The sequence below is a fragment of the Chinchilla lanigera genome, unplaced genomic scaffold, assembly GCF_000276665.1.
Source record: "Chinchilla lanigera isolate Chin_1 unplaced genomic scaffold, ChiLan1.0 scaffold00034, whole genome shotgun sequence".
NCBI classification, from domain to species: domain Eukaryota; kingdom Metazoa; phylum Chordata; class Mammalia; order Rodentia; family Chinchillidae; genus Chinchilla; species Chinchilla lanigera.
In genome coordinates this window covers 4,988,274-5,006,704 of record NW_004955435.1, presented here as the reverse complement: position 1 = coordinate 5,006,704, position 18,431 = coordinate 4,988,274, and the positions used below count along the sequence as shown (strand labels likewise).

The 18,431-nt window shown below is 39.8% G+C and overlaps 1 protein-coding gene across 1 annotated transcript in view; it reads left to right on the top strand.

Moving 5' to 3' along the window:
• Nucleotides 1-1,578: 1,578 nt before the first annotated feature.
• Dbt (dihydrolipoamide branched chain transacylase E2) overlaps nt 1,579-18,431 on the top strand; it is a gene marked incomplete at its 5' end in the record, with an annotated part of 29,463 nt that continues 12,610 nt past the window's right edge. The window contains 6 exon segments of the mRNA XM_005388795.2: nt 1,579-1,702; nt 5,450-5,525; nt 7,821-8,002; nt 15,935-16,056; nt 17,573-17,789; nt 18,194-18,360. Of these exon segments, the coding sequence (XP_005388852.2) occupies nt 1,579-1,702; nt 5,450-5,525; nt 7,821-8,002; nt 15,935-16,056; nt 17,573-17,789; nt 18,194-18,360 (888 nt within the window).

Here is an 18,431-nt window from a genome sequence, read left to right as displayed (position 1 = left end):
TGATTTTCTTGTTGACCAGGAGTGAGGCTTGTGGGAGTTGAAGGAGAAAGGAAGAACAAACAAAACGGAGGTGTTGCGGAAAAGAATTATTTTCCTGTCTGCTCCGTGTTCAGCTAACAGCTTTAATTATTTTACTTAGGTCTTACGGTTCTTCAATGTTATTGTTAACAAAAATAAAATACAGCTAACTGATTAGCTATAAACATTAGTTGATGTAGGATGAGGTCTTTATAGTAAGGCTAAGATGCATAATTTAAGGTGATTCTTGCTTTGAGGAGTGGATCTTCTTTTTTTTTTTTTTGGTTTTTTGGTTTTTCTCCGGTACCAGGAACCGAACTCACGACCTTGCGCTTGCCAGGCAGGCGCTTTGCCGCTGAGCTAAATCCCCAGCCCCTGAGGAGTGGATCTTCTTAAGTTTTTCTTTGCCCTCAGAAACCAGTAGCAGCTTGAAAATCAAAGTAAAAAAAGAAACTAATTTAAATGTATTGTTCCTGTTAGTAAGCCAGACTTTTGATTTTAAGTCACTTACTTTCAGAAAAAAGAATAAAATTCTTTTTGATAAATATGTATTAAAACATGAATTAAAATATGCTTACTGCAAGCGGAACATGGTGGTACACACCTGTGGTTCCAGTCACTTGGGAGGCTGAGGTGGGAGTATCTCTCGCACATAGGAGTGGAGACTGGCCTGGGTAACTCACACAGGGAGACCTCGCCTCACAAACAAAACAAACCAGAAGACTATAATGTATAACATCATACATGTTATAACATAGCTTTCAAATTGTAAGGCTTAAATGTCACTTATGTACATGATTTTTTAAGTAAAAGTGATATTCTCTTACATAAATGAAAAATTTCAAATATATGCCATTATTCGCAGAAACAATAAAGTGGCTAGACATTATGATCGTTTATGTTTAAAATGTGATGTACTTATCAAGTACTGGTTAATAATATTGAAATGTTAACTTTCAAATAAAGCATTGTGCTCTTTAGACAGCTAGATTTTGATATATCAAGCGGAATACATTCAGGCCTAACATACTGTCTTGCATTATACTAAGGTGTTCTATAAAGCATACGCCAGGTCCTGGGTTTGGCTCCTGGCATGAGGGTGGAGGAGAGTATATGTATAATACTATAATATTTTTCAGTGTCTTAGATGCTAACAATAACTTTAGAATTCTTTCGAAGCTTTATTTTAGGAAGTCTTAATGACAATACATACGATACATAATTAATACATTAATACATACGACTTAATACATATGATTACTAAACAGAACAACAATAAAACATTCTCTGCATGCTAGAGTGTGAGTTCTTTTGATTTCTTGAACAAAAGTACATAAGAAAATAACAAATGTCCCCCCCAAAAAAGAATACATAAAAAACATAACCAGTGTCCATTAACTTGATTATTTCAGTTGCCAAGTATGCTGACTTCTGTTCAGGTAATTTTTTATTGATATTGTGATAGTGTTTGTTCTACTTTTTAAGAGCTGAAATTCAGTATATTTGAAAATAAACCATCCATTCCAATGATTTATGCACTCTTCTTTACTTTCCCTGTAGATTTGCGTTCGCTATTTTCAAGCGTGTAGTAGTGGTCATGTTTTGAAGCCAAAATGCGTGTGTGTGTTGGGTTACCCTGCATTCGAGTACAGCCATCCACACCACCTGCTGAGAACAGCTGCTGGTAAGTATGATCTAAAAACCGGGTATGTGAAATAGTGCTTCTTCTCCTTCTTTAAAAGGTAACTGAAGACTTACTAAAGTTGAAGAAAAAGTCGACTGTATTTCTGGACTAGTTTTCCCCACATCTATCCGATTCCAGTTTCTTATTTCTTCTCCTCCCGCCTCCGGCCTTTCCTCACAGCTCATGTCGTCTTTGTGTCAGGTCTGGGCTGTGTTGGGCCACCTGTGCGTTGTCACCTCTCCCATCTAAGTGCAATATTTAGCATGACTGTGACCTTCTTAGTCAGGGCAGATCATTGACTTAGTGGAAATATTTTGATCTCTTTCCACACACTGTTGTGTTTCTTGGCTGAAGCTCTTACTCTGCCATATTATGATGGTGCGTTGATGCCAGCCTGGCATGCTCCTAAATGGAAAGTTCCCTGCTTTGCTGTCTGGTTACCGTGTACTCTGTAAAAAAAAAAAAGTGAGGGCTCACGAATTAGATTTTTCCTCCCCTGATGTTCTGCAGAGAATCCTGACTGTAAAAAAAACAAAAATCCTAGACTCTTGTTAAATAATCAGGCTCTAAGAAATACAGGTGGCCTTAGTGAGAGGTGGCGGTGAAAAACCGGGCGCCCCAGGCAGGTGCGCTCTCCTTGCCTCTCCTATGTCGTCCATGACGGCTGCGCATTCCCTACGCTTTGTGTGTGCTGGGAGTCACATTTGGGGCTTTGCCTACGCTGAGTACGCACACTACCGTTCAGCTGTAAGCCCTGTAAGCCCTGCCAAGATTTCTGTTTTTTTAAAATTGGTTCTTTCCTGTTGTTCCTTCCCAGAGAAAGTGAAGGCAATTCAAACAGAAACTGCCAAATTTGTGCTCCAGCCCTAAGCACTTGTCATGAACTTGAAATTCCTGGACCTACCACTTCCAGGCTGTGTGGGTTCGGTGGTCTTACCCATTGCTAGTTGTATAACATTTGGCCAGTTACTTAATTTCTGTCAGTGTCATCATCTGGAAAATGGGAGTAATCGTACCGTTTAATTCATTCTGTTATTGTCAAAATTCGTTAATTCCACAAGCATCTGTTGATTATCCACTGTGTGCTAAGGCATGCCCTTAGGTGCTTGGGATATATCAGTAAATAAGATAGACACTTCTATTTTGGTGGATTAAAGAAATTACAATATGTAAAGTATGCATACCAACTTTCTGTAAATACTCACTGTCTTTTAAATGCCCATTTCCTCTGCTTCTCTTCAGTTTCGGTTTTCCATAGGCTCCCACCTTGCCCTCTCTTCTTACACCCCACCTGCACTCATGCCGTCACCAACGTCTGCTTACTCCTTGAACACGTCAAGATCTGTAGCCGTAGCTCAGACATCTCAGCAACTGCCAGCCAGACCTCTCCACCCCAGTGTCCCATGTACAACACAAATTTCCCAGCCTCGGTCTTCCGTCGTTCCCTAACTCCGTGGTTAAGCTAGTCATCCTGACTCCTGTCCCACATCAAATCAGTCCTCAGAACCTATCAGGTGTACGTGTTCTGTTTCGTAGATCTGCATTCGCCTTTCCACACCGCTTTGAAAACTGTAAGCTCTGTACTTCAGCTTCTCGCCCAAAGGAGGCTTCTGCTCTGCAGGCCTCGTTCTCCGCGGCCGTCCCCTCCCAACCCCAGCCGCCACAGGCCTGCAGAGATACTCCTTCTGAAATTACTACACCTGAAGCCTCAGATCTGCTAGTGAGTCCGCGCCAGTGAATTATTGCCGAATAACACTAACAACCACCCTACAACCCAGGGGCTTAAAGCAGCGGTGGAGAATTACTTCTCTGGGTCTGTGGGCTGGCTGGTGGCTCTCAGGCTGGCTGCACTAGGAAGACTGCCTGGTTAGAGGACAGTCTGGACTGGGCGCCACTGGTCCCTGGCAGTCGCTACTGGCCTTTGGCTGGGACAACGTAGTTCTGCTCCATGTGGCCTTTCATTCTCAAGTAGACCAGTGGCCTGGAAGAGAGACGGTAGAAGCTGTGAGGGCCTTTTAGGCCCAGGCTCCTGCGGCATTTTCTTAGCCAAAGCAAGTCACAGGTTAGCACAGATTTAAGAAGTGGTGCAGTAGACTCTACTTGTTGGTGGAAGCAACTGCAAAGAATTCAAGACCATATTATTAATTTATCATATTAGTTTATGACCATATTCATTTGTTACTGGCTTTCAATGGCCTTTAGGAAAAGGCACACAGTCTGTTTATCTCTGGTGTAATTTCATGCCACGTATCCTGTTGTTAGTCCTATAGAGCTGTTTGTCATTCTCTAGGCATTTTTTTAAAAAGTTTAATCCTTTGGTAATCATTCCTTTTTTTTTTTTTTTTTTTTTGGTTTTGGTTTTTCTCCGGTACCGGGAATCAAACTCACGATCTTGCACTTGCCAGGCAGGCGCTATGCTGCTGAGCTAAATGCCCAGCCCCCCTTTGGTAATCATTCTTGAACACAAATCTTTCTCATTGTTTCTTAGGGGCTAAACAGTCATGGGGGAGATTGAGACAGGGTCTTGCTAGTTCAGGCTGGCCTTGAACTCACTTATGTAGCCCAAGTTGGCTTCAAACTCATGGCAGTTCCTCCTGCCTCAGCCTCCTGAGTGCTGAAATTACAAGTGTGTGCCACCACAGCTAGCAGGAAAAATAATCTTAAAAATGGGATTATTTATTGAGTAAAGACGTAGATTTATTTTTAAAGGTCTTTTTTAGAAAGTCAAATTTTTTCAGAAAGGACAGTGGGCAGTAAGAGGACTTAGCATCACAGGGGAAGTAAGAACTAACTAATACCTCCATATCAAAAGTGTATTTTAGGTTTCTTTCCTGTTATCGCCTCATATTTATCAAAGAAAATTTTGTAACCTAGTTCACTTATGATGTATTTTATAAGCAAGTACTGTTAATGGTCTAAAGGTAGAGGAGCATTCCTGAATAGGTTCAGAGCCATTTGTGACCTGGAAAAGTGAGGGTCCCCTGCATGCCTTCTATTGACTAGAAGTCCCTTGTCTTTGGGGAATGATTCCTCATACAGTATCGCTGGTACTGCAGTATTGTAAAAAGGGGGAAGAAACTTGAAAAGGGACAGAGGAGAAAAGTCTTCGGGATAAATTGGCAGAAGACATGTTGAACATACAGGAATTTTTCCAAGTCTGGTAGGTACACAGCTGCCTGATTTTCAGCCATGAGCAGTTACATGAAGTCAAAAGAAATCTAAGAACAGGCCGCTAATGATTATTAGTTTCATAATACAAAGCAGAGAGACTGTCTGGGTTCCTTTTTACATAACATTTTTATTCTACTTTCTGTTTTCTACTGTTGTTTCAAAATCTCACTGATTTGTTAATAGGGTCTTCTGCTGTAACATGAGAGAACATTTTTGCATTTTCTACTGAAAGTTTCTTAAATTGGATTCGAAATTAAGAGAAATGTGGGAGTGCTGATTTCAAAAGTGGAAAAATTAGTACCATTAAATGATAAATTATACTGCTGGAAAAAAAAACATTGTTGTAGAAGTTGGAAAATATAATTTCTATGGCAAGTTAGCAAGACTGTCATGGAATAACATTCAAATTTTTAATGATTATGAGTAGTGGTTTTACTTTTAAAATTATAAAATTGTGTTTTTATCTGTAAGATGGAACAGTTTCTGCCTCTCCTAGAGAACGTTTTCTAATTTTAGATATAAAAAAACTATTGGTAATATATGTTTAATGAGATTGTTTCTCATTTGTCTTTGAAGCTCTACGTGGACAGGTCGTTCAGTTTAAACTCTCAGATATTGGAGAAGGAATTAGAGAAGTAACTGTTAAAGAATGGTAAGTTAACCTGAAAAAAATTTAAGTAGATGTAAAACTAATCTGAGTACAAATAAGTAAGATTGTTTGAATTGAGAAACTACTTTACATGACATAATGTTTTTTGTAAGCAGTAAAGTATAATTACTTTGTGTTGATAGTAGGCCAGTGACAGAATTTATATGAAAGCATTTTATTTGATGTGATATATTAATGATTACTTCTTTTTTAAAGAAATTCCTTTTGCTGATTATCCTTTACTCTAGCTGAAAAAGAGAAATTGACTTCTAAAATATAATAAATTGATATAAGACCGCATACATATGTACGTATGCACACGTATTTTTGAGGGGATGGTGTTGGAGATCAAACCTTGGGGCTTGCACATGCTAAGCATTTACCATGTAGCTACACCCCCAGTCCACCATGTGTTTATTTTTTTGTTTTGTTTTGTTTTTGGTCAGGAATCAAACTCAGGACCTTGCGCTTGCCAGGCAGGCGCTTATGCCACTGAGCTATGTCTCCAGCCCTCCAGCATGTGTTTAGAAATATTTAACGTATGACCTTTTAATTTCCTTCCAGACCATTTTAGAAATCATCCTATAATCTAAGCTCTCTTCACCATACTGAAAATGACTTCAATTAGAATATATATTTGACTCAAAATCGCATGGCACTTTGCCTATATATTCAGGTAATACTTTGCCTAAAGGAAATAAATGAAAAAATTTTTTGAAAACATTTAAAAAATTTTATGCACATTTATGGCTGAAACAAAAGTCAGAAAACTTCTACTTCCTTAGCCACCTTGTATTCTTTTTCTTTTTTTACCTTCTAGACGAAGAAAAAACACCTCTGGATAAGCCTTAGAGGTTTTTAGAAATATTGGTTGAAATGAATAAATAGATTTTTTCCCACCATACTTTTATACTGTTAAAGGTCTGTTCAACCAACCGAATTTTCTTTTTCTTTTCCTGTATTTCTTATCATTATTGCTTTGTAAGTTAAAGGAGAACTGTAATAACATAAACATCCCTTACAGTTACATTTTTTAGTGGCATTATGGAATTGGGAGATGGAAAATAGACTTCAAAGCAGAAGAGACCGGCCTTAAAGCATCCTGGCGGCTGAGCTATGACTCGCGTTTCTTGTGCACAGCCTTCTGAAGCGCACTTACAGTGATGAAGGCACTCACATGCAAGGACAGGCTAAAATAACTCCAGAAAGACCGAGAGGACTTAGATTTAAAATTCATGAAGTTGGGGGCTGGGGATTTGGCTCAGTGGCACAGCGCCTGCCGGGCAAGCGCAATGTCGTGAGTTCAATTCCTGATACCGGAAAAAAACCAAAAAAAAAAACAAAACATAAGAAAATTTATGAAATTGTAAAGGCTGATATTAAAGATGTCACGTTTTTTCTTTACTTATTTCTAGAAAGAATGCATATTTTTTAAAGTTTGGAAAAGCCTAATACAAGTTTAGTATCTCTTACCTGAAATAGTTGAAACAAAACATATTTCAAATTTTGGGGTTTTATTTTTTTTTTTTTTTTAGAATTTTTGCATAGACTTCATAGCCAAGCATCCAAAATCTAAAATTTTCCAAAATCCAAAACCTTTTAAAGCATTATGTTAATGCTGAAAAAGTTTGAGATTTAGATTTTTATTTATTGTTTGTTTGTTTATTTTCTTTGGTTTTTTTCCAGTACCAGGAATCGAACTCACGACCTTGTGCTTGCCAGGCAGGTGCTGTGCTCCTGAGCTAAATCCCCAGCCCCAAATTTTCTATTCTTTTTTTTTTTTCGGTGCCAAGAATCAAACTCATGACTTCAGGCTTGCCAAGCAAGTGCTTATGCCACTGAGCTACATCCCCCGGTCCCTAGACTTTTAAATTACGGATGTTCAACCTGCAATATAAGATCATGAAAAGAAGTATCTCTTTTTAAAAAGCATTTTATACATTTTTTCCTAAGAAAGAGATCCAGCAGAAAACATTTCTTTTTTGTTGGTTTTGTTGTTCAAGACAGGATCTCACTATGTAGTTCAGGCTGGCCTTGAACTCACAGTAATCCTCCTGCCTCAGCCTCCTGAATGCTGGGATGACAGGTGTGCACCACCATGCCAAGGCTAAAGTTTTAGTGTTTCTTAAAGATACATTGAAGAGACTCTGGATGTCACTGTCATCTCTGTAGCATGTTCATGATCTGGAATAAACTTGGGGCTGGACAAATAGTGATGTAATCTGGTATAGCATTTACCCTGTTGGGTGATGGTAATCAGGATTGTTCCCTTGACAGTGTTTCATGTGTTTCTTTTAGGTATGTAAAAGAAGGAGATACAGTGTCTCAGTTTGATAGCATCTGTGAAGTGCAGAGTGATAAAGCTTCCGTCACTATCACTAGTCGCTATGACGGAGTCATTAAAAAACTCTATTATAATCTAGATGACATCGCCTATGTGGGGAAGCCATTGGTGGACATAGAGACGGAAGCTTTAAAAGGTACTGTAAGTGTGTTCCTCCATTTTACCAAAATGATTGCTGCTGTCTTTTGTCACTGGGTCCTAACAAAAAGTGATCTTTTAACAAGTCACAAGATTAGACGTTGGGTTTAGAAGACAAAATTAGGAAAACAGAAGATTCCTGTGATGCATGATTTTCTTTTCTTTTTCTTTTTTGAGACAAGATCTCGCTATGAAATTCAGATTGGCCTTGAACTTACTATGTAACCCAGGCTGGTGTCAAACTCATAGCGATCCTCCTGCCTCAGCCTTCCAAGTGCTAGGATTACAGGTGTGCACCACTACACCCCTCCACATGATTGCTTTTGATCAGTACAGTTAACAGCATGTAGAGTAAGACTCCATTTATGAGGGGTGCTGCCATCTAGAAACCTTAGTGTGCGAAGAAACAACAAGCACACAGGAGTTAGAGACTCAGGTCCTGAGCACTGGTCTCTAAGAACAAATGGAGCATGAGGAGATCAGTAGGATCACTCTGTCTGACACTTGTACTAGTCATCTTTTCATTGCTATAACAAAACGCCTGATGCAGGCTACTTACAAAGAAAAGGAGGTTTGCTTAGCTCACAGTTCTGTAGGTTCAAAGTTGAGGATCAGGCAGCCCATTGGTTTGGTGTGTGGTGAGGGTGGCAGATGATGGCACACTGTAGCAGGAGTGTGTGTAGGAACAAGCCGGCAGATCGTGAACCAGAAGAGAGAGAATTCCAGGGTAGCAGGAGAACCGCCTTCTGAGAGCGCACCCCCACCCACCCAGGGCCCAAGGACCAGCCCCCACTGGCGCTTCTCAGATTGCAGCCATTCCTCTAATCACAGCGAACCCTTCGAGAACACGCACATCACACCAAACCGTGGCAGCTGCTGGTGTCCGTCTGTCTCTGTCTGTCTATCTATCTATCATCTATCTATCATCTATCTATCATCTATCTATCTATCTGTCTATCTGAAAAATAATGGGTAATAGTTACAAAAGCCAAACTTCTTCAAGAAAAATAGAAGCTAAAAGAAGGAAAATCAGTGGAAAATCAGTGAATGTGAAGCAGCCAGCATTCAGGAAAAGCAGCAGCCGTGGACCTTACACGTTGTGGATGTCACGTGGAAAGGAATTCCTCAGGGGAGGTTGCAGAGGAAAGGTGAAATCGTGAGCAGTCCCGTTGGGGGCGGAGAGCTGGCTGTCTAGCTCTGAAGTTCGTCAGGGTCGTGTGCTCTAGGAGCAGCTCCAATGCCAGGAGCTGGAAGGGGAGCAAGTTCTGTGGTGGACTCCTATGCTAACACCTGTAGCTCATGAAGTCGTTCACATTACCATTTCGTTTTATCTTTCCCTGTGAGGAATTCTAGCCTAACAGATAAAGAAATAAACTCAACTAGAAAGTGTGGGCTATTTGCTCAGTGGTCCGCAGCACAGCCAAATTAATTAGGTGCTCAGTTATTTTTTTGCAGTGCTAGAGATTGAACCCAGAGCTTCATGTATGTTAGGCAAGCGCTCTGCCCCTGAGAGACACCCCAGGCCCAAGAGGGCCAAACTTAGGATTTAGATGTCCTGAGTCACACAGTGGAATATTTTTCACTATAATGTTGCCTTTAAAAATTAGGAGACAGCTTACTGAAAGTTTTCGTTATTTAATTTTTATTACTATTAAAGCAGGACATGTGTAATATAGAGAGTTATAGAATACATAAGAAACAAAAACCAGAAAGCAAAAATATATATTCTTCTACCCAGAAGTAACTACTACTTAACAAATAAGTCTAGCATTTTCTAGGACATATATATATATATGAACCAAAATAATAGGTTGTATGTGCTGTAATCCATGTTTGCTTAGTTAATGATCTGTGTGTTTTCATAGCAGTATACATTTTTATTCTGTGTAATCCCAGACTGTGTTTTGTTTCCCCAGTTGTCCCCAAATGTCCTTGAAATTTCAGGGTTTTTTTCACCTTAGGGTCCAGTGTGTGACTATATATTGCACCTGGTTGCTACATTGCTTAAGTTTCTTTTACCCTAGCTCATTCTCTTCTATGTTATTTTTTTAAAATTAGAGCATAAGAACTTTATTTATTAATAAACATGTCTTAATTGAGCATTTCAGAGGTTGGGGATATAGCTCGGCAGCGTAGTGCCTGCCTGGCAAGTGCGAGGTCCTGAGTTTGATTCCCGGTACTACCCCCAAAATACATTTTAGTGGTGAGCATTTTGGTTCTTTGCATTGAAAAACACAGCTGACAGTCCTCTGATCTTTACATTCCCTGTAAATTGGAAAGGGGTTTAAAACTGGATTTGAGTGAAACATTATTTCTGGAACGCATTCTGCTGTTGTGCAGTTCTTTCTGCCTCCCCCCAGACGCATATACGACTGAGCACAGCCTGCTGCGACACTGAGTTTAGATACCCACGCAAGCGAGGGGGCCCTCCACCACCCAGAGGTTGTCTGTGTGGTGTTACTTTGTCGTGTATGCATAGTTTATAATACCATTTTTCAAAATCCTTCCTAAATCAACAATTGTAGAACGTGAATTTTTGGGTTCTATCTTTCCTTTAACATTATTAACTGGAATTACCCTATAAAACAGAGCCTCATCAATAATTGGGGTTGGAGTTACTCTGAGGTATACTTTCTACAGGAGAGACAGTAAATACTTGTCTTTTCCTTTACCAATTTTCAAAGTAAGCAGCTGAACTAGAGACCGTACTCATAAGTGAAATAAATTGGACCCACTTGTGTAAACATCACATTCACTAGTGTAGGAACCTGAAAGAATAAGTAAAACTCAAATGTACAATAGCTGACAGGAAAGGGAAAGAAACTGCTCAAAGGAAGGAATGACTGGGATGAGGGAAAGAAGAAAAAAGAAAGATGGAAGGCAAAATATGTATGTATATATGAATAGCTGTGATAACTGTATTGCTGATGTCTGACCTTTTATTGAAAGGAACAGTTATTGCTTAAAATTTTTTATGTTCTGACCAATTTTGCATGCTTCTGTCTGGTAATCTGAGCAACTGATTTGAAGGTAACAACCTGCAATGAAATTGCAGTGGTGAATTCCTACCATCTTGTCTGGTGAAACTCTATTATCTGTAATGTTTTATTTAATAATTATTTTCTTATTCTCTTTAATGGATTGAATAATCTTCCATTCTGACATCTGGTAGTCAGAGCAGTGTAGCTGAAGATAACAATATGTAAGACAACAACCGCTGTTAATTTGTTACTTTGCCTTGAAACCCTGTGTCACTTTAAATGTTCCTGCTTTGGTTTGTTTGTGTTTGTGATGCTGGTATGCTGCTATTGTTCTTTTTTGTTTTTTTCTCATATATTACTCTCTTTAAAGTAAAATTTAAAAGATAAGTAAATAGAAAGGAAAAAAACTAACGAATTCAAATTGTAGTGATGATCCCCTCCCCTCCGTTTCTGTTCTAACTGATGACCTCTGTTTAATCTGTTCCGGTCATTAAGCTTTTTGATGCCCAAATTGTTTTAGTGGTGATTCCTTCACTCTTGCTCCCGTGTTCTTTGACATGGCCCCTGCTGACTTGTAGAAGCTTGCTTGCTTTGGATCCAAGTAGTTTCAGGACTTGCCTTCTATTTTTCCTCTGCCAGTGTTGGAACCCTCCAGTTCTTCAGGCATTCTCCCTTAATGTGCAGTGTCTACACAACCATAGCGTGGGTATGAGGGTACTTCCTACTATCTTGATTCTGCATTAATATTTTTATTCCTTCTTCCTCTTCTTGCCCCTTCTCCCTCTTTTTTTCCCTCTCCTCCTCCTCTTCCTCCTCCTCCTCCTTCTTCTTCTTTCTTTCTCTCTCCCCCCATACTGGGGGTTAAACCCAGGGCCTTGCACTGACCTACCTCCCTAGCCCTTTTTATTTTGAGACACGAACTCAGTAATTTGTCCAGGCTGGCCTCAAACTTGTGGGCTCAGGCGATGCTGCCTCCCACACAGCCTCCCAGGTAGGCTGGGTTACACTTGCACCCGCCTGCAGTCCAGCAGAAGTAGAGACACTGACAGTCATATTGGACGTTAGAACCTGTCTTTGAATGCTAATGATATTCTATGGGCCTATCTTTTATAACATGATCATAGTCTGTTTTTCAAGGCTGAAATGTTAGGATTATTCTGAAGATGGAAACTGTATTTGTGACCCTACCTATGAGTACATTGACGGTGGAGCGACCTCTGCTTGAAGAGAGTGTGCCGGGCTCACTTATGCCAACTGTGTGGTAGTTAGAAGGCATGTGCAGTTGCGCTTCCATATCTGCCAGGTCCGCAGCCTCAGATTCAGCCAAAGATGGAGAAAACCCTGCGGGGTTGGGGATTACATGTGGACTGGACATGTACAGATTTTCTTCTTGATGGCATTTTTTAAACAGTGTGGTATAGTAACTACACAACAGCATTTACTTTGTATTAGGTATTACAAGTAATCTAGAAATGATGAAAGTTTATGGGAGGATGTATGTAGATTATATGCAAATATTATGCCGTTTTCCACAAGGGACTTGAATATCCTCATGTTTTGGTGGCTTTCAGAGGTCCGGAATCCATCCCCCGTAAGTGCCAGGGGGCAACTATAGATTCAAGGAAGAGGAAATAGAATCTGATTGAGAGCCTGACTACCTTTTTTCCGGAGAAAGTGTGTAGTTTTCATGCTGGGGCTATGTGGCAGCTGTTTTCGGTAGTCAGGGCCCAAAGCTGTGTGCAGGATTAAATTGCTGAGGCACTACCACCAGGTAAGAGCAGAGTTGCTCTAGCTAAGTGAGGGGTCTTACTGCCGTTAGTAAATACCAGGGCAGAGAGGAAGGGACGTTGGTGCTAGCAGAATACCGCATAAAACTAGTGTCATTCTACTTTACATTGCATTTATCCTTTCACATCAGCTCTGCCCTCTGGAGTGTCTTCTCTATACTGTGTGCAGAATATTTCACTTACTCATACAGTGTACGATTTGCATTTGACATAATGAACATGAAGATCAGAAGTTAAATAACCCGCTTTCTTTTTAGACAGTCTTGCTTTGTAGTCAGGCTGGCCTTGAACTCACAGTGATCCTCTCCTTCCTGTCTTCTGAGTGCTGAGATTATGGGCGTGCACCACCCATCCCCGGGTATTATTTTAATAATTTGAAGTGAGAAAATGCAATGAAATCTCATTACTTTTAATGTCATTAATTCTCCATTTATGATCATTTTGACAGGCACCAAACTAAAGCTTATATTTGTGCTATGAAGAAAGAACTTCCAAACACACATGTATGCTGTAGTATTTCAAAACATTGTCCCCCCAGTGTCCCCCAGGTAATTGAATTAATTGGACTACTTAATATAGTTCTTAGAAAGGATTTTTGAAATGCCAAGGTGTACTGCATTTCCACAGTTTTCATGTTTTTACAAATTGAGTTATTCTTGCTAAGTTAATCTCAAATAACGTATCTTTATTGTACATTTGCATTAAGTCAGGATTTTTTTCTGCTAAATTTATATGAGGCTTCATGACAAAAACTGCTTACTTGTTAAAGTTCTTTTGTTCCTTCTTAAAATTTTAGTAAACTTTCTAAAATGTACTCTGATTCATCAACTGAGGATCACACATGAAAGATTAAATCCCATGTACTAGAGTGTACTGCTGCAACCATTACAACCACAGCGACTGAGATGCATGATGAAATTTAAGTCTGGTTTCAACTGTAAGCCCCTAGCGTCTGTTTGGACATTGGTGACCATCTTGCGTATTTATAACACTTTTGTGATCACCAAAGGGGAAACTATGTGTAAAAACACATTAGAAGTTATTTGAAGTGCTGTGCAGTAAGGTGATATTTTAAGAGAGCTTTCTTCCAACAACTTCATATAACACCACAGATAATTACTGAATGACTTCTCACAAGTAAGTTACTCTACAAGGCATTCCTCTGTAAGTGATAGAGCCAAATGTTTTCCAAAAAGGCAAGCAGCAGTAAAGTGCTTAATCTTTTTGAAAGGTGTATACTGATTTTGCTGCATGTTATATTTTAGTATAGATACATCTCTCTTATTTCAGTAAATATGCAGTATCCAAGCTGGCGTCGGGGTCCCTTGATTTTCCTTTGGATTTTAGTTCCTAATGCTAATCTTTCTTACTGGTATCTGCAGTAGTTTTGCAAGAGATGGCGAATATACAGGGACTTTGAAAGGTGAGGAAAATGATCCCTTAAATAATAGGGGTTCTGTTCTATTTTGACTGGACAGAAAATTTTCTAGGGCCATGAACTAATGGAAACAGTTAACTAATGGAAACAACACAGTCTGAGTCAGCTCTAGGATTGAATTTCAGCTCTTTAACTGATTATGTATGTGACCTTTGGCCAGTCTCTCTCTATCTCTCAAGCCTCTTTTTTTTTAGTCTATAAAATGGGACTAATAATGTCTATCTTACACAATTGTAACGAAGAGTAATTAAGATATTGTGTAAGTAGTGCAAGAATTGGTGCCCAATAAGATTTCTTTGGATTTTTTTTTTCCCTTTGTCACCCTTTGGAAAATTTTGAGAGTTTCACTGGGCCAGTCTGTAGACTAGTGGGGAAGAATAAATAGACTATCATTTTACAGCTGCAGCAGTAGAAAATTTTTATTAGCTTAAAATTGAATGTCACCAGGCATGGTGGCACGTGACCTGTGATCCCACCTAGCATGCTGGGAGACCATGGCCAGAGCATCACAAGTTTGACCCCCGCCTGGACAACTTACCTATGAACAGCAAGACCTTGTCTCAAAATTGAAAATGAAAAAGGCTTAGAATATAGCTTGGTGTGAAGGCCCTGGGTTCAATCCCTAATACCTCCAAATAATAATATTTGTCAACATAGACCAGGTTGTGTCCTGAATTTTAGAAGTTAAGTGTCTTAGTTACTTTTCTCTCATTGCTGAGACAAAATATTCAATGCCCAAAGTTAAGGAAGGGAAGGTTTATTTAGCTCACAGTTTGACGAGGTCTCAGTCCATAATCAGCTGGCTCCAAGCCGGGGTGACACGGCAGAGGGCAACAGTTCAAGGCAGCAGAAAACAGCAAAAGCAACAAGAGTAAAAAGGGAAGAGCAAACCTTTTCCTGCCGTATTTTGTGTGCAGGCCACCCACCCTAGGGTGGGTATAGCACTCACACCCCCAGTCCCAGCACTAGACAATGAATCAGTCACAAACTCTAGATTCAGTCACCGTCAAAAAGCCCACCCCCTGATACTGCATGAAGCTTTGGGTACACATCCAGACACAAAACATAACACGAAGTTTTTAATTTATCAATTTATACAGAGATTCTGCTGTATGTCATTGACTTTCTAGCAACACACTTTGACATTTAAATACTTTCAAAAATATTTTTTCTTCCTAAAGTACATATTATTAGCTTGATACTTTTTCTTGTATCAGGACTGAAGAGCTAGAGAATAGACCAACCAAATTAGTATTGGCCATACCACACTCCTTAAGCTATATTCAAAGCATAACAAGAGACCTGGATGTGGTGGCGCACACCTGTCATCCCAGCATCCAGGAGGCTGAGGCAGGAGGATCGCTGCAATTTGGAGGCCAGTCTGGTTCACATAGTGAGTTCAAGGCCAACCCGAACTACATAGTGAGATGCTGTGTGAAAAACAAAGTAAAAATGTATGGAAGAAACTCTCAAATTAACTTGCAGCTTTCGTATGTTTCTAAGAGATGAGAGATACACCCTAGTACAGATACTTAAACAATACCAGGTGTTGCACATACCCCCACTACACACCAACCATTGGAAAAGCTGTGTGTCCACATTCTAAAGTAGCCAAACATATTTTGACTACAAACTTTAAATTTTAGATTTTATTTTAGATCTAGGCCACTAAGCTTTCTAAAAATATATGTTTCAACTAAAGTCAAGTTTTACCTTATTACCAGATTCAGAAGAAGATGTGGTTGAAACTCCTGCAGTATCCCACGATGAACACACGCACCAAGAGATAAAGGGCCAAAAAACACTAGCAACTCCTGCAGTCCGTCGCCTAGCAATGGAAAACAATGTAAGTTTGCTTGATATTTAAACCTGAGATTGCATAGAAAGTACTGGTTAGTATCTCTGAAAAAAATAAGATGGCCTATGATGAGATGGCCTATGCTGGCATTAACAAAAATATGAAAAATACCTGTTCATGAAAAGTGATAGTGGCATAAAAGTACTTGGGAGAAGTGAGAAGACATCATGAATTTGTCATTAGCTTAACATTAATTGAGCCTGTTATTTCATTGTTTAGGACCAACTAATAGAGCTACTATTTACTGAGCTCTAGTAAATACCAGTGTCACAGGTCAGGTGACCTGGAAACACAGTGAGGCAGGAATTTAGCCCCTGGTGACTGATTTGTTGCAGTGAAGCCCTATTCAGGAAATCAGAGAAGCAGGTGGGAAATGAAAGAGAAGGGAACCGGGCCAGGCATGAATGTGGTGTCAGAGGTCTGCTCTGATCCAAGGGGAAGACCATGAGGCTGCACTGCCTTGAGGCAAGGAGGCCAACCACTTGGATTACCTTTGTCACTCAGTGTTAGCTTCCTGTTACTGTAACAAAAAACCTGAGGTAACCAGTTTATAAAGGGGAAATGTTTATTCTGGGTCACAGTTTCAGAGGTTTTAGTCCATGCACCATTAACCATTTGGACCTGTGACAGCACATTATAGTAGTATATAGCAGAGGAAGCTTATTTACCCCATGGTCAGGCACTAAAACAAAAAGAGAAAGAGGGGCTGGGGATTTAGCTCAGCGGCACAGTCCCTGCCTGGCAAGCGCAAGGTCGTGAGTTCGATTCCCGGTACCGGAAAAAAGCCAAAAAAAAAACAAAAGAAAGAGAAAGAGACCAGTATTCCACCACTACCTTTGAAGGCACATTTGTAGTAACCGCAGGCTAAAGTCCTACTTCCTAAAGTAGGAAATTTCACGAACTCCCAGTGGTGCCAAACTGGGTTCTAGGCTTTTAACGCACAGGGCGTTCCAGATTCAAACCATAGCACAATTGTTAATTGAACAGAGGGTAGAATGCCAAGCAAGATAGCTCTTGACACTGTGGTGTTTAAATATTATTTCATTTAACCCAGTGAGATACAGAGCTATTCTAAGATTTGCAGAGGTAAAGTAATGCGTCTGAGGTTGCACAGCTAGTACAGCAGTGAAGCCAGAATGTGAGTCGAGCCAGGCATGGTGGCACATGCCTGTTATCCCAGCACTTGGGAGGCTGAGGCAGGAGGATGAGTCCAAGGCCAGGCTGAACTATATAGCGAAACCCCAACTCAAAAAACATAAACAGAAACCCTAAAAAACCAAAAAAAAACTTAACAGTGAGTCTATGTCACTTCAAAAAAATTTTTCTCAGTCGTTATATATTTCCTCGAGGTCAGGCTGGGCTATATAGTGAGGTCCAGGCCAGCCTACGATATATAGCAAGACTCTGCATCAAAAAAAGAAGTGATTACATTTGGTTTTTAGACTGAAATACAGCTGTATTCTTAAGTAATTGTATTTTTAGTATAAACTGTGTTACTTTTTAGATTAAGCTGAGTGAAGTTGTTGGCTCAGGAAAAAATGGCAGAATACTTAAAGAAGATATTCTCAACTATTTGGAAAAGCAGACAGGAGCCATATTACCTCCTTCTCCAAAAGCTGAAATTACACCACTTCCACCGAAGCCAAAAGACAGGACCGTTCCCATACCGATATCAAAGCCTCCCGTGTTCATAGGCAAAGACAAAACAGAACCTGTGACAGGTAACAAATAACAACAGCAGTATGACGCAGTAGTACATGTATTTTAGGGGCAGCTACTTTAATGCATATTTATAATACGTCTTCAAATCTCACTGAAAGGAATGTTCAGATTCAGCGCATATTTTTTATGGTGAAATAGTAGTTTTCCAGGAAACACTTCACTTTGTATGAACTGTTAAATTCTGAATTTGTCTTTTTTTTTTTTCTTTTGAGACAGGGTCTCGCTATGCAGTTCAGGCTGGCTTTGAGCTCACTTTGTAGCCCAGGCTGGCCTCGAACTCACAACGATCCTCCTGCCTCAGCTTCCCAAGTGCTGGGGTTACGGGCATGTGCCACCATGCCCAGCTAAATTCTGTATTTTAATACATTAACAGACTTATAAATTATGGTCGGATGTTTTCCAGGCTTTCAAAAAGCAATGGTCAAGACCATGTCTGAGGCTCTGAAGATACCTCACTTCGGGTATTGTGATGAGGTTGATCTTACTGAACTAATTAAGCTACGAGAAGAATTAAAACCCATTGCTTTGGCTCGTGGAATTAAACTCTCCTTCATGCCTTTTTTCATAAAGGTGAGATTTCATTCATTTCACAAGGCTTGAGTAGGACATTTACATCTTTTTCTACAAAGATGCAATGTATT